Below are 14,105 nucleotides of genomic sequence, written 5' to 3'. Positions count from 1 at the left end.
GAGTAGGGATAATGTCAGATGTTAGAGTAAGAAATCCATGGATACTTGAGAGGGTAGCACACTTCAATAAAAATGCGTTATGATAAATTTGTGGCTAGTAAACCAGTGGCTACCTTTTTTTTTTTTTTTTTTTTTTTGCCGAGGCAGGTTAGTCCTGAGCTAACGTCTGTGCCAGTCTTCCTCCACTTTATATGGGTCACTGCCACAGCAGGGCTGAGGAGTGGTGCAGGTCTGCACCTGGGATCGCAACCCACAAACCCGGGCCACCAAAGCCGAATGCACTGAACTTACCCACTATGCCAGGGGGCCGGCCCCTTGTGGCCACTTTTTAAAGGGCGGCAGGCTGCTTGGTCTAAAAGCCCCATGTTGGACCTTGTGGAGGCGACTGTGCTTTTTCTCAGAATGTTGCTGGGTGTCACTGACACAGATGGGCACAGCCCAGGACACCAATTCTAGGATCCTTGATGCAATGCTAGAGGATTTTTTTGCTTATATACCAGCATTTTCCAAAAAGGATCGGAGGTGGCATATACATACTCTGATGAATAGTGGGACAGAGAGAGGGACATTTAGAGGAGGGAGCAGAGGAGAAGCCTGGCCCCCAGGTCCCCTAGTGCATCATCGGGCAAAATGCCAGCTCCCAAGACGAGGGGGAGAGCCTACTAGCCCAGGGCTCTCAGGAATAGGGTGCACAGATCCTCACACCCCAAGGGAAGTGCCACGTGAGCGCTGATGGGGGACAGAGAGCCACATGGAACCCCAGCGACGTCACCAGCCTGACCCAGCATGTGCGGCTGTAGTGCTCTCAGGCTGGACTTCATTAGATAGTGTGCTGCCCAGGAGGTCCGGGCAGTAGCCAAGGAGTTGTCCTTCAGAGACTCAGCTTGACCCAATTACAGAGCCCTGAATGACCGTTAGATTGTCCCACCTAAAAATGCCAGCTTCAGACCAAACTTCATTGGTCAGTCCTGCAGACCTGACAGCAAGGACCCAGGGGCCACTGCGAGCACCCAAGGAGCCAGAGGAGGGTCGCACGTAGGAAATTTCAGAGCCCACCAGTGTTCTGCCGAGGAGGATAGTTTGCCTATGGGGGTGGTCTAAGGGAGAGCCTGGCGGGGCTTTGGCACTCACACCAGGCTCAGGGGAGAGCCTCCAGTTCTGCCCGGAGAGCACGAAGGACGTGTCTGGGGAGTGATGACTTTTCACTGTTGTGTGAACCAATAGGACTGTGGTAGGAAGTCAGAATAGAAATGGCAGCAGGTGTGACTGAAGCCAGCATGCCAGTCCTCGCTGCGGCCGTGAAGGCTGACAGGAGCTCTCCCTGCTGCGTAAAGAGCACAGCGGGTGGAGCGATGCCTCCAGGGCCTCGTGGCTGACAAGAAGCGGAGGCAGGTGGTCTGCTCCAGAGCCAGGCTCTCCACTCAGGTGCCCCCCGAGAAAGCTCGCACCTTCTTAGGAACCCTCAAGAGCTAAGGACCTCACCCCAAGGTGCCTGCCAGGCTAAGTTGCCCGCAGAATTCACCCGAGGCTTTCTTCTCTGCTCCAGATGTCACTCAGGTATCTATTGCAGGGTCCAAGGGTGTCTGCAGTAGTTAGAGGCTGGGACTGACCTTTTTGCCCTTCATAGGTCACTTCCTCTGACCCCCACTCACAGCCCCTCTCCCTCTTCTGCCTATGCCTCTCTGCACGCATCAGCGAGACCACTGACGTGAAAGAACAGAGGTGCCGCGAAAGAGGAGAGGCAGTGAGAAGAAGGATGTGAGAGAATGAAGGAGAGAGGAAAGGTCTGGAGTCAGCCAGACGAGGCTTGTGCCGGGTGTGAGGCTGTGTCTGGGGAGCCCTCACACCCAACAAGGCAGGGCCTTGCCTCTCAGCTGCTCTCCGGGGCTGGGGGACGGCCCTTCGGCCCCCACGCTGGCAGGTCCTCATTATAGCCCCTCTTGCCTCTGCTGGTCATCTGTCATCAGAACGCCTGGCTGCTCTGGGCACCCCCAAGTGGGCATCCAGAAGGAGAAGAGAAAAGCCTGATGTTTGTTCCAACCGTGTACTGGTTACGACTGGGAGACCCGCAAGAGAGAGCAGGAAGGGAGAGGGTGGGAAGATAGCGCAGGGGACGGCACAGCTGCCCTGTGGTGACAGCACCGTCCCCCGATGCATCGAGTGGAGGCCGCCAGCCTGCCCCACCTCCCGGGAGCCTCAGGCTCGGGGTCCCTAATGTGCATAGTGCTTTCACCACAGGGAAGTTGCAGAATTTTCACGGGGATGTTCAGCTTATGGGGTATGGTGGAATCAGGGACAGAAAGGAATTTTTCAACTTTAAGGCAAATTAAAATTACACTCGGAAAATTCTGCAAAGAAATGGGAAACTATTACGTGTAGTACCTTGAACATGATAGAGTAAACCAGGTGAAATGGCTGATATTCATGTGTTTGCCATAAGAAAAAGGCAGTTTCATAGAGTCCTCTCTCATGTCACTGCCACAGGCTCCTCTGGAGCCACAGCTGTGAGAGGCGGAGGACGGTCTTTACAGACCCAGCCGGGCGTCGTGCAAGCTTGGACCGGTGCCCAGAAATGACTGGAATGAATGAATGAGCGGGGACTCTGGTCTCACACTGGCACGTCGGGGCCCCTCCTGGCATGTTGCTGTCTCTTACTTGTTCCATCATTTCCCAGCCTCCCCTCCTACTTTTATTAGCATCTTCTCCCCCTGCCCACCCTCTGGCCCCAGCACCGGGGACTCAAGGTTCGCTTGCATAACAGGTACTAGCAGGCATTTCCCCCTCCTGGGACAGGATATCCTGGCGCCCTTCAGTCTCTCCCTGACTGTTTAAAACAGACCGGAGCACAGGAAAAAACCTACCTCTAAAATTAGCAGCATGATAGAAGAAAGGCACATAGCTGCATTCTGTACTGTTTGTCAATGAAACAAGTCTAAACAGGGCCAAATGCATTTCCTTTTTGGGCAAAACAGACTTATTGGTGGTGATGGTCAGACACCAAGGGGAGAGGCGGCCTGTGGAGGCAAGAGGAACGATCCAGTAATGCCACGGGCTACTGCTCGGTGCTTCTGGCTTTTTCTCTCGGCCTCCACCTGTCTGACTGTTTGAACAGAGGCTGGTCCAGCCTTCCCAGAGGTATGCTGGCCTGGAAATGCTCGGGAGAGGAGCACAGGACCCCAGCCCCCATCTCGCCAGGGCAGGCCCCTAGGAGACCTTCGGCAGTGCCCCCGGGGTTGCTGCAGGACAGCTTGATTTTAGCTGATGGGGCGTCCCTCTATTTCGATTTTTTTTTAAATATGTTATTTGGAAGCCACACTATCCTGTTCTGAAATAAGAGTTTACAGGAAGTAAGATGTCAGTTTTGATACCAAACCCACAATATTTCTCCTAATAATCTAATTAAGTGTCTCAGAGAAATTTCTTAAGAAACGCAATCCTGCTAGAAAGTTATCTTCAAAATCAAGAACTGTTACTTTCATTTCTTTAATGCCACTAAAATATCTGTTCTTAATCCAGCTTTTCCAGTCACTATTTCAGAATCTTCCACTTCCTTCTTGAAGGGATGGAATTTGAGATAATCCACATGGTGGAGACAGGTAGTTCAGTAAGACCAAGGAAGCCGCATCTGGTTTTCGGCCCCAAAGTCGAAGACGGCAGATGGGTCATTTCCCTAAACAGGTCACGTCATTTGGAACGTCCGTGTTTCTACCCACCGTCATGGAGGAGGGCAGGGGTGGAAGTGGGCAGAGATCCCATCCCACCCACGTCATTAATCCTCAGAGTCAGTCCAGGTGGGGGCAGACATCCTCCCCTATTGTGAAGCTGGGTAAACTGAGGGGTGAATTAGAGCAGTGAATTGGATCGGGGATTAGCCCCAGTTCACGCCAATAGTGAGTGACAGAGCCAAGATGCAGTTCCAGTTCCCTTGACACCAACCCTCTGCTCTTTCCTGGACACTTTACTGGCTCAGCCCTCGGCAGCCCCCCTCCCCAAGCTGGCCCTGGCTGTTGGGGAGTGACTGGCCCAGGACCACACCGCCTTCTATTAATAAGTCACAGGAGGCGTTTCCGATCCCACCCAGGGCGCTTTCCAGCACATGAATACCTGCCGTTCTGTCAGCCTCATTCTGGAAATTGTGTTTCTCCAGAAAGATAAGGGCCAGGATCCATTATTCCTAGAATGATTCACTTCAGACTTCCTGCTGTTTCTCCTGCTGGCTTGTTGGAACTGCACCTTCGATGTTGGGACACGCTGCCCTTCCCCACCGAGCAGGAGAGGCAGATGGGTTGGCTAATGATGCCCTACACCCTGGCCACTGCATCTGTCTGTCTCCACAGGACCACCAGTCTGACTTTTCCCCCCTCGGAGGCAGAAAACCTGAACTTCTCCCAGGTTTCCATGATTGTTAAAACCCCGAGCCAGTGTGAAGGAGCAGTGGTGGAGGGGAGACCCGAAGAGAAGCCCCTCCACTCCCTGGGGGTGATGGACAGACAGCTTCATGGCTTCTGTTGCCAACAGTTCCATTCGTTGTTTACGATGACACCACCACTCACCCTGTCAGGACTACAGGTGTGTTCGTGCCCTGTCCCACTTGGCCCTTAGTCACCCCCAGAGGCCTTGGTGGCTTCCAGATTTTTCCAGAGGGGCTCATTCACTGATGGCCCAAGGCCTGGTGCTCTGCGGCAAAGCAGGCTCCCTTGCCTCGCCCGCACACCCCGCCCCCCCAGCATGCTCATGTGGCAACACAGGGAGTTGTGTCTTTTGTTATGGTGCTGTGTGTGCACCTGTGTAGGAGCCAGGACAGGGTGTGTGCGCTCGGGCTGTCTAAAGTGCTAGCAGCATTTCTCCAACTTTGTTCTGCTCGTGAGGGCGGGTCCCAGGCAGCTGTGTTTATCTCGGATTGTGCAGATGAGGCGGTCTGGGAACCAGGAGTGTGCCCCGACCTCTGCATTCACACACCGCTGGCTGGGAAGGCGGTGGAGGCAGGAGCTCAGTCGGGGGCTCTCCCCCTCTGCCCACAGCAAGCTGCTTCACTGCTCCCCCAGCTGCTGCACCCTCGCGGAAGGACCATGAACCCAGGCCACCCAACACCTCGGCTGCAGAGGGGCAAGGAAAATGTCAGATACCCAAGACTTTGGAAAGCAAGCTTGTGGCCCAGAGGGCCAGCGCCCTCTTAAATGGAAAAGGCCAGGAGCCCACCAGCACAGAGACCCAAAGGCCAGTCCTGATTGTGTCCTCAGCGCTCTTTCCATGTGTTTGTTTCTGTCTTGCTTCTGCCCACGGCGACAAGTCGGGCAGGAGGATGACCCATGGGGGTCACCGTGACATTAGAAGCCCTGCTGTCCCCAACCGGAGCTGAAGGCGCAGCCACTCTGCATGCCCGGAGATGTGGGGGTACTTACTCGCCAGCTGGAAGGCAGCGGCCATGGCCTCCTCCCAGCACTGGGAATCGGGCGACATCAGGGGCAGGCCCGTCAGCCCCAGGACGAAGGTGAGCTGGCCCGCAGCAAGCGCCGCTGTGGCAACCAGGTTGCAGGCGCGCATCATGTCAAACTGCACTGCACGGGCAGAGAGGGAGAGAAAGCAGGTGGTCAGTGCAGGCGAGGCTGCTCAGGGACAGCTCCCCTCCTCCAGGAGCTCCTCCCTTTCTGCACCCAGAGTCTTGGGGACCCTTTCTCCATGGCTCCTTGCTGTCTGCTCCCTCATACACACCTGGTCCTAGAGGGAGGCGCACAGTGGGTATGTGCATAGGACCAAGGGGACAGAGCAGTCTGGTAGATGCACCACAAAGTGGGGGGCGAGGGGCGGCACTGGTGCCATTGTGAGGCCTGTGGAGGAGAAGCGACTTCCCCACGTGTTGGGCAGCAGAGGACAGACTTCGCAGGAACGCGTCCCCTGTGAAGTCAGGCTCCTTCCTGAGGTCCTTCCAGACTGTTGGAGCAGCCTCCCCGGGGCAGAGTAGGGACCACTGGCCTGCTGGCCCTGCCCCCCCATCTTGAGGCTCCTGTGGTCTGGGAATCACACTCTGCAGGCGGGCAGAGTTTATATTTAGCACTCATGGAGTCCGGAGTCAAATGGCAGCGTTATGCCACTTCCTGCCATGGAGGGTCAGCTCCTCTTCCCCACTGTGTCTCAGCTGCTTCCTCCTGTCGTTCGGAGCTTGGAGGATCTCACCCTTCCCGGATCCCAGGCCTTTCCCGACGTGCCTGGTCCGGCCTGGGGGTGGCACTGCCAGCTCTGAGGCCAGCGTGGACTCTGGCACGACTGTAGAGTGCAGAGGCCTTGGCTGCTGGGAAGTCAGAGCAGCCCTGAGGGCAAAGAGGCAAGAGGGCTTCTGGAAGGAGACAGAGAGGGAGCGAAGGAGAGAGGAGAGGGCGAGTTACTCGACGATGACAGTCACCGCCGACTGTCCTCTTTGACCTTCCTGAGTCACGACGGCTGCCTTTGCCCTGGCTCGATGGCATAGACGAGCTCAGTGCTGCAGCTCGTGTTCTCTCACTCCCTTTTCTCACAGGCCCAGCACACTCCCTGTTGGGCTTCACTGCCCGAGTCTTCCAAGGTACCCCAAAAACATGACTGCGATCGCTAGAAACCCTGACACTCCTGTCTACCCTTTAAAATGCCAGGAGATGAGAGGGTAGTGTCGGGGAGGTCCTGGGGGCCCTCACGGTGCAGCGTGGCTGGGCCTGGTGCGTGGGGGGCTCTTGGCACTGGTGTAGCATTGGGTCCAGAATGATGTGGACAAAGGAGCAGAGACTGGAAGCCCCAAATGTCAGGAAACAGAAACAGTGCTCTTTGAGTGGCATTGAGGGGGCACGGGGCAGACCCTACGCACACCGTGTGCTCGCTCACTCGGGTCTTAGATCCTCTCACCTCCCCCTGAGGCTGAGGCGGCGTGGCCGTCAGCTTGGGCTGGAAGCCAGGATTCAGGCTGACTCGCCAGAACTTTCCTGGCTGCTCACGCAGTCTTCACAGGGCACCTGAAGGCACGGCCAGCCCTGAGCGACGGCTGCACACGCATGCAGGGGCCACACTGGTCTTCCTGTCAGGATGCGTGAGCTCTGGGCGGTTCCTTCCCATGTGCTCCGGGAACTGCTGGCTTTCCCGTGGAGGCCGCTGTTCTTCATATGCTTTTCTGTCTTTACACTTAATTTTCTTTGCAAGTATTTTTCCCATTTAAACAACCATAGAGCAGGCTCTGCTATTCTAAAAGATCGTGGAATTTGGGAGGTTGGAGTGACCTCAGAGACGAGGGCTATTAAAACATGACGGATATTACTAGCGCGAGAGAGCAGACTGCTCCGATTCGTAGCCAGGCCCAGGAAGGTCTGTCCAGTTTCCCAAGCTCAGCCTTGCAGACAAGGAAAGACTTGAATGAATGGGCTGGCCCTGGAGGGGAGTGGCCTGTGGTGGACTCATGCGCCAGGGGATGGCCACAGGGTACACGTTGGTGCCGTGAGGCCACATGACCGAGGCTCTCGTGAGCCAGGAACAGAATGCAGGCAACTCGGACCTCTCCTGCCTCACGTGGGCCCCGCTGCCCTGTCCTCCCTCTGTTGTCCTCCTCTGTCCAGCTCTCTGTCCTTGGTGGCTCTGAGCATACCGCCCAGTGCCACACACCGTGGCAGCGGCTCCTCGTGGTGTCCGCACTTCACAAGCCACCAAACAAGGGCCTCTGCCCAAGTCACCAAGTCCTCATGGGTCCATGGCATCAAAGATCTCAAGAGGATATAAAGGATGAAACAGTGACTGCCCACAGACCTGTCACCCTTCCTGAGAGAAGAGACATGCCCCCATCCCAGCTGCCCAGAGGGGACCTGTCCTGGCTGCCATCCACCAGGCCCAGGTATTCTGTGGCTTCTCATACTATCTGTGTACACAGCCTGGGCAGCAGCCTCTGGAATTTAAGGAGCCTAGTGAGAATGTGGCGCGAATGTCTTCTGGCGAGCAGGATGTGATGCACACTTTTGAGTCCCCAGCCCAAAGGCCCTCCCAGCCTGCCTTTCCAGTGAGGCTCCGGTCACCCACCTGGTCCAGAGAGCACCAGTCACCTGAGGGCAGGGGCGGGGCCTCCAGCCAGCCGAAGATTTAATTAAATGTTTATTCGTGTCCCACCTTACTTCAGAAGAAGAGCTTAGGGTGCCTGACAGAATGCATGAAATATGGAAGGATGAAGAATGACACAGAAGACAAGGACCCAAGAGTCAGGCTGACCCTGGACTTAGGTGTGCGGGCTCTCCAGAGGCGGACCTCATGGCCCCTGAGTCCCCGTAGACCTCCTCAGAGCGGGGAAAGAGCTGCCTGATCAGTAATAAAAGTCACCGTCGCCCCACGCTGCCCAGCGAGCCAGTGGATGGGGAGATCCTCCCCATCCTCCAGGACAGGACCAGCACGGTATGGGGGCAGCTGGCAGACCTAGACCAGCCCCCATGCCCATGCCCCAGCAGCACGGACGCCCCTGACCAGAGTTCAGATATAGGTGCTGGCCCCTGGTGTGTTTGCCACCATGAACACAGAGTGGCTCCGACTCTGAGCTCCATGGGGCGTTGCCAGGACCTTGCGCACAACTAGCAGGAGCGTGTTGGCTGTCCCCAGGCCACTACCCCTGGCTGCCTGACGCCACATCTGGAATCTCCAGGACCGCCTGGCTCTCAGGCGAAGCCGAATGAGCGACGTGTGACAAGTGACATCTCACCCCCCTCGCTGTCAGCCCTGCAACCTGGACACACGTGCCCCATCACAGACTGAGGTGATTTTGCAGAGTGACAGCTGGGTGACGTGGAAGGTGTTCAGTGCTGCGCGAAGCGGCGTCATCCAAGGTCTCCTTGCTCCCTCCCCCCAGTCTCTGCTCCCAGCTGGTTGGGGCTAAGCGTGGGCTAGGATTTTGCATGAGAGTTATCAAGACTGGGTGCCAGTTTGATCTAAGGCAGCGGCAGACGGTGAGCCTACAAACAAGGCACTGGGAGCCCCCAGCTCGGGACCAGCAGGGACAGCAAGCACATTAGAATCACAGTTCCTCAGAGGCTGCTGACTTGCTCTCCTTGTTCACGTCGTGTTCAGTCGCATGGAGTTGGTGAGAGGTTTGTCAGCACCGGAATTACTGTGTGCTCCTTTTCCTCAATTCAGTCTTGCGAGAAGCTTCTGTGGATGTTTCCCTTGCTTTTGGACAAATATTTGATGCTCAGAGATTTATTAAGTGTCAGTGGATGCAAATGCCATATTAACAATGAGAGAGTATTTTTAAAGTTGTTCAAGGAGCTTGTCGGGTGGTCAGGGAAGGACAGCAAACGAGCTGGGGGAGATGCGTGGGGGCCACTCAGGACACGTGGCAGGGTAGGAGGGAGGCCATGAGGGCTGGCTGTGGGGGGTATGGAGGCAGAGCCCATCCCAGGCCCTGTGTCCTCCTGGCCTGAGACTGGATGCCCGGCGAGGACACCTGTGTGGTGATGGGGGCTTTGGCAGGGCTGGGCTAGTTTGGGGCCCCCTGGATTGGGATTGCTCTGTGGGAGCACATGGTGTGCACCGGGAGGATCATGTGAGTCACACAGAGTCCACACTAGAACCAGGGTTGCTGGCTTTCATTGCTCCCCAGGACAATCCCCAAACCTAGAAGGACCGACCGCCGTCCACCAGCAAGTCACACAGAGGCCCAAGTTCAGCTCCATTTGTCCAGCTTCCCAGAGGCCCCTGAGTTCTGAGAACTCATAGGGAATTTTGAAATCATTCATGCACTTTGATCTTTTAAAGACGAGTTGTCACTCCCTGCTTGCAAAGGAGACGAGGGGGCTGGCAGTCACAGCCACTCCTTGACGGCAGAGCCCCTCAGGCTGCACGGTGAGGGCTCTGAGTGGTCAGGTCGGGGTTGCAGCCCCCCAAGGGCCTTAGCCGAACCACGTGCCTCCTGCAGCCTCAGTTTCTTTGCCTGTAAAGTGGGGACAACATCCCCCACCCCGGGTTCCCTCGAAGGAACAGCATGTTGGGGACATTCACACACCTGTTCTTGAGGACTTGGGACCCGCTCGGAAAGCATCTGGCAAAGGCTAGACCAGAGCCCCACGCCTCCTCAGAGCTGCGTGGGGCCTCAGGAACCAGAGACACCGACCTGCGAGTTAGACCCCGTCAGCACTTCTGAAGGGTCGTCATGGGGAGGCCTGTGCCTATGGGTCCCATGACCGCTTAGATGACACATTTGATGACAGGCATCTTCATCCTTATGAACCTTCCCTCCTGTCCACTCAAACCTGACCCCGCTTCCAAAGTCAAGTTCCCAGCTTGCAGAGCAGTCAAGAGACAGGGTGCCAGTGCCGCGACGTGACCCAGCAGGACCTGGCCAGGCCCGCGGGCGGAGGGAGCAAGGGGCTGCCCTCCTGAGACGGCGCTGGAGCCCTCCTGCCCTCCACAGCAGGGCCATCTCCCCGTCCCCTTCCCGACGACCCCCCCTACAGCCACTCCCCAGCAGGTCTTCCTCCGTGCTCTCAGCCTTCGCCCTGACGACCGTGGAATGAAGTCAGAACTCAGCGCGTGTTTTACAGCTGCTTATTTATTGTACTCATTAACGATCGTTATTTCCACCAAGAAAACAGTATTGTCTTTGATTTGGTTAGCAATGCTTAATGGCAGAGAAGAAGCCCCACTCCTGGACGAGAGGAGTTCTCTGTTATAAAGGAGCCGCAGGCGGGTCTGGGCTGAGCAGAACTGGCAAGCGCCTGTGGCTCACCGGTGGAGGGTGGGTGTGGAGCTCGGGGCTTGCCTGGGTTCCAAACCGAGGGCCAGTGTCACCCCTCAGAGCAGATCCCCCTCACCCGTCAGCAAACGCACGCCATATGGGCCCCCAACTGCTCTAAAGGAAACGGAAAAATAAGCAGACTTACGTTTGACGGTGCCTCGGGACTCCTGGAAGCCTGCTGCCTCGGAGCCCCAGCCCAGGGCCTCGCACTCCCGCGCCTCTGCCTGCCCCGGCCTGGCCCCAGGGCTCGGCGCGCCCCGGGCCCTGTCCACCAGCCAGCAGGACTTCCACAGCCCCACGCTCCGCTTGCGCCCATCCTCCAGTGTCTGGTACACCCAGTTGGGGGTGAAGGCCGCTGCGTTGTTGAGGACGAGAGAGACGAGGGCCACCAGCACGGCCGTGGCCACCAGTTTCTGGACAGTCATCCCGGACTGCGGGTGCCGTCCGCTTGTTGTAGAGAAAGTCCCAGTCCTGGTCAGCTGCTGCGCAGGGGAGAACCGAGACGCTGCTAGGGGTGGCTAGAGGACATCACCGCTCATTCTTGGAGGCGTCGGGAAGGCCCATGCGGCAGGTGCAGGTGAGCCCTCCTCACGGCCCTCTTTACCCTCCTTCCTGCACCTGGAGCAGGGCCCGGCCTGAGCTGCAGCCGGCTGCTCGGCCCATCCCAGGGAGGAAGCCGGGGCACCACCGGGAGTCCAGAGTCGTGGGTGCGCCGTCTTCCTCGGACTCGGAGGCCAAGGGAGGCTTCGAAGCCTCTTCTCTCCCCTTTGCGGGGAAAACAGAAAGCAACTCAAGAGGCAGGTGGCCACGTGGGAGTCGGCCTGGGCCTCGCTCCTGAGGTCCAGCTGGCTCAGAGCGGAACCAGCACGGGAGCCTGGCTCTGGGCAGGGCCGCGGGAGCAGTGCGCGTGCAGCGGCCTCTCAGCTGCCTGAGCCCCTACCCGGTGCCTCCGCCACGAAACAGCCGGTCCTGGAAAGCAGAGAGCCTGCTGCAGGGAAGTGTGTGTGTGTGTGTGTGTGTGTGTGTGAGAGAGAGAGAGAGAGAGAGAGTGCGTGTGCGTGCGCGTGCGTTTTCTCCCTGTCTCTCAGCAGAGAGGAAATGGTTGTTTTTGAGGCTGTTTTTGGTGAGCTGGAGGGCGTAGCCAACTGCAACAAATAGCAGCCTGGCCACAGCAGCCAGACACTAACAGGATGTGTTTCCTGATAGGAAAGGCAGGGGGCCTTCTGAAGTCCTGCTCTGGGACCCCGCTCCCCTCCCCCTCCCCACCTTCCTTTCCGAAAGGGAAGGCCAGGGATGCCGGCCCAGAACACACCCGTAGTCCCAGCTGTCTGTCTTGGACTGGGCCAGCCTGGCGCTCAGGTACCGAGGAGCAGCTGCAAAGGCAGGTGCTGCCAACAGCCCTGCAGGCAAGCTCCTGCACCGGGCCCCAGGCCTGGGGACAGCCACACACAGCGCAGGGCGGGCAGGGTGCTGGGGACTGAGTGTCCACCCAGCTTTCCGGTCATCCTTCCAGCACAAAGGTACCGCCAGTCCACGATGCGCCGGGGCCTGTCCTTGTCACAGGGATTTTGCTGTAGACCTGGAGACACAACAGAGGGAATCGCTGAGAGGGGAGGGCAGCAGAGAGGTGCCGAGCATGGTGGAGAGGTCCCCTTAGACAGGCCTTCACTTCCTGGCTGAGACCCACTTGCTGCCCAGATCTGGTGGGTTGGGGGCCCTCACTTGGAGAACCGCCAGACCAGGGCGTCATCCTTGAGGTACGAGAAGGTGGAGGTCTGGATGTGCCGTGCAGGGCGCCCAGCAAGGCCTGAAGGCAGAGGGAATGTGGTTTCTGGCCCGGACTGTGTTTGCTGCTGACAGGAATGTTGATTGGCACAGCTGATAAGGGAGCAGGTCCATCACTTCAGTGCACTGTTGGACATTGGACAAACCCCTTAAGCTGCTGGGAACTTGGAGAGATCTTCATCTGCTCTGCTCTGACTCTTCTGCGCCAGGAGCCTAACCCAGTGTGAGGATCTATGGCACCACCTCTGGAGCCTCCACACCAAGCACAGGGCCTCTGACCCAGCCAGGGCCCCAAAGCGGATGTGAATGAATAAAAAGGCACATGTGTGCCACGTTCTAAGCACACGTGCCCAAGACCTTGTGAAGTTTTCCCCCCTTGGGCTCTGTGTAGGAGCAGCATGTGCCTCTTGACTGTTGGCTGTCTTCACACATTGCCCCATCGTCATCACCATGTCCCCCAAAGTGTAGGGACGAGCACCCTCATTTACAGGAGAGGAAGTTGAGGCTCAGAGAGGTCACACAACTTGCCCAGGTCACGGAGATAATGAGATGACCGCAATCTGAAGAGCCGAGTGGAACTGGTCTGGTCTCAGCCCTCTCCAGGTCGGCTTCTCTGGCTCCTGGAGCTCCAGAGTTCCCAACCTGTGTGGACACCAATCAGGGTCCCGGCCAGCCCTGGAAGCCCCGCCCCCATTGCTGTTGATCGCATGTCTGCAGGGGCCCTGCACTGCCGCTCGCAGGCGAGGCTCCCACGCCAGGGTCACATTCCCAAAAGGCAGGGGCCGTTGGAGAATCGTGGGTTCCAAGAAACGTCTGTCCATCAGTTCCCTGGGGATTTTACCTATTTTAGGATTTTTCCCACCAGAGTTAGTAGCAGATGCGCCAGCGGAGTTCCTCCTACTTTCCCTCCTTCCTTGGCTTGTGCCAAAAGAAGAGGTGCTGTCCTGCTCTCCTGTTTCTCACTCCGCGTCCCTGTGGTCATGCAACAGGGACTGGGTGGGGAGGGGCCGGCGTGCTGTCTCTCTCCCCGCACCTCTGCGCTCCTCTGCGCGCCTCCGCTCGGAAGACCTGCCCCTTCTCTGAGGAGGACTAGGGCAAGTGCTTCAAGCACTCAGTGTTCCTAAGCACACCATGCAGTGGATCGCCTTGAAAAGGAAGTTTTCCCAGAAGTTTCCCTTAGAAGAGGGTCAGTTTCCCTCATTTATTTAAATCACCTATCCTTAGGTAGTCTTTAAATGGCTAACTTCCGATAAGAAGCAAGCACAGGGTTTCAGAAACCGGAGTGCCTGCTTTACTTGTCCCAGGAGGAGCCCTGGGCCAGCTCCATCTAGCTCTTCCCAGGCTGGGCCAGGAGAGGGCCAGGCCACCCACTGAGTCCTCCTTGTTACAGTCTCCTGGGGGCACCAGGAAGCCTTTGGGGGCTCTTGCAGGCCATCAGGTCCCACACACTGAGCCATCCCGCCAGATTCCAGCTCATGGCAGAGTGGGAAGCTGGGGGCGATGGCGGCAGGCCTGGGAGCAGAACCTGAGTTAGGAGTGACCCTGTCCTCAGAGGCACCCCATCCATCCCTGTGACCCTGGGGGCCCACGAGGG

At 57.5% G+C, this 14,105-nt stretch overlaps 2 protein-coding genes across 4 annotated transcripts in view; one reads left to right on the top strand and one right to left on the bottom strand.

The window, feature by feature from the left end:
- Window positions 1-12,294, bottom strand: part of TMEM204 (transmembrane protein 204) — a 21,699-nt gene extending 9,405 nt beyond the window's left edge. For both annotated transcript variants that reach the window (XR_006889303.1, XM_046665720.1), the window contains exons 1-2: window positions 10,872-12,294; window positions 5,403-5,558 (exon numbers count right to left, since the gene is read on the bottom strand). Coding sequence is in view for 1 of the 2 variants with exons in the window: in XM_046665720.1 (XP_046521676.1) it covers window positions 5,403-5,558; window positions 10,872-11,151 (436 nt within the window). In the remaining variant the exon portion in view is untranslated. The remainder of the gene's footprint in view (window positions 1-5,402; window positions 5,559-10,871) is intronic.
- Window positions 1-14,105, top strand: part of IFT140 (intraflagellar transport 140) — an 89,903-nt gene that overhangs the window by 55,317 nt on the left and 20,481 nt on the right. The gene's annotated exons all lie outside the window — the stretch shown is intronic.

Source organism: Equus quagga, chromosome 7 (assembly GCF_021613505.1).
Source record: "Equus quagga isolate Etosha38 chromosome 7, UCLA_HA_Equagga_1.0, whole genome shotgun sequence".
NCBI classification, from domain to species: domain Eukaryota; kingdom Metazoa; phylum Chordata; class Mammalia; order Perissodactyla; family Equidae; genus Equus; species Equus quagga.
This window is presented reverse-complemented; position numbering and strand designations above follow the sequence as displayed.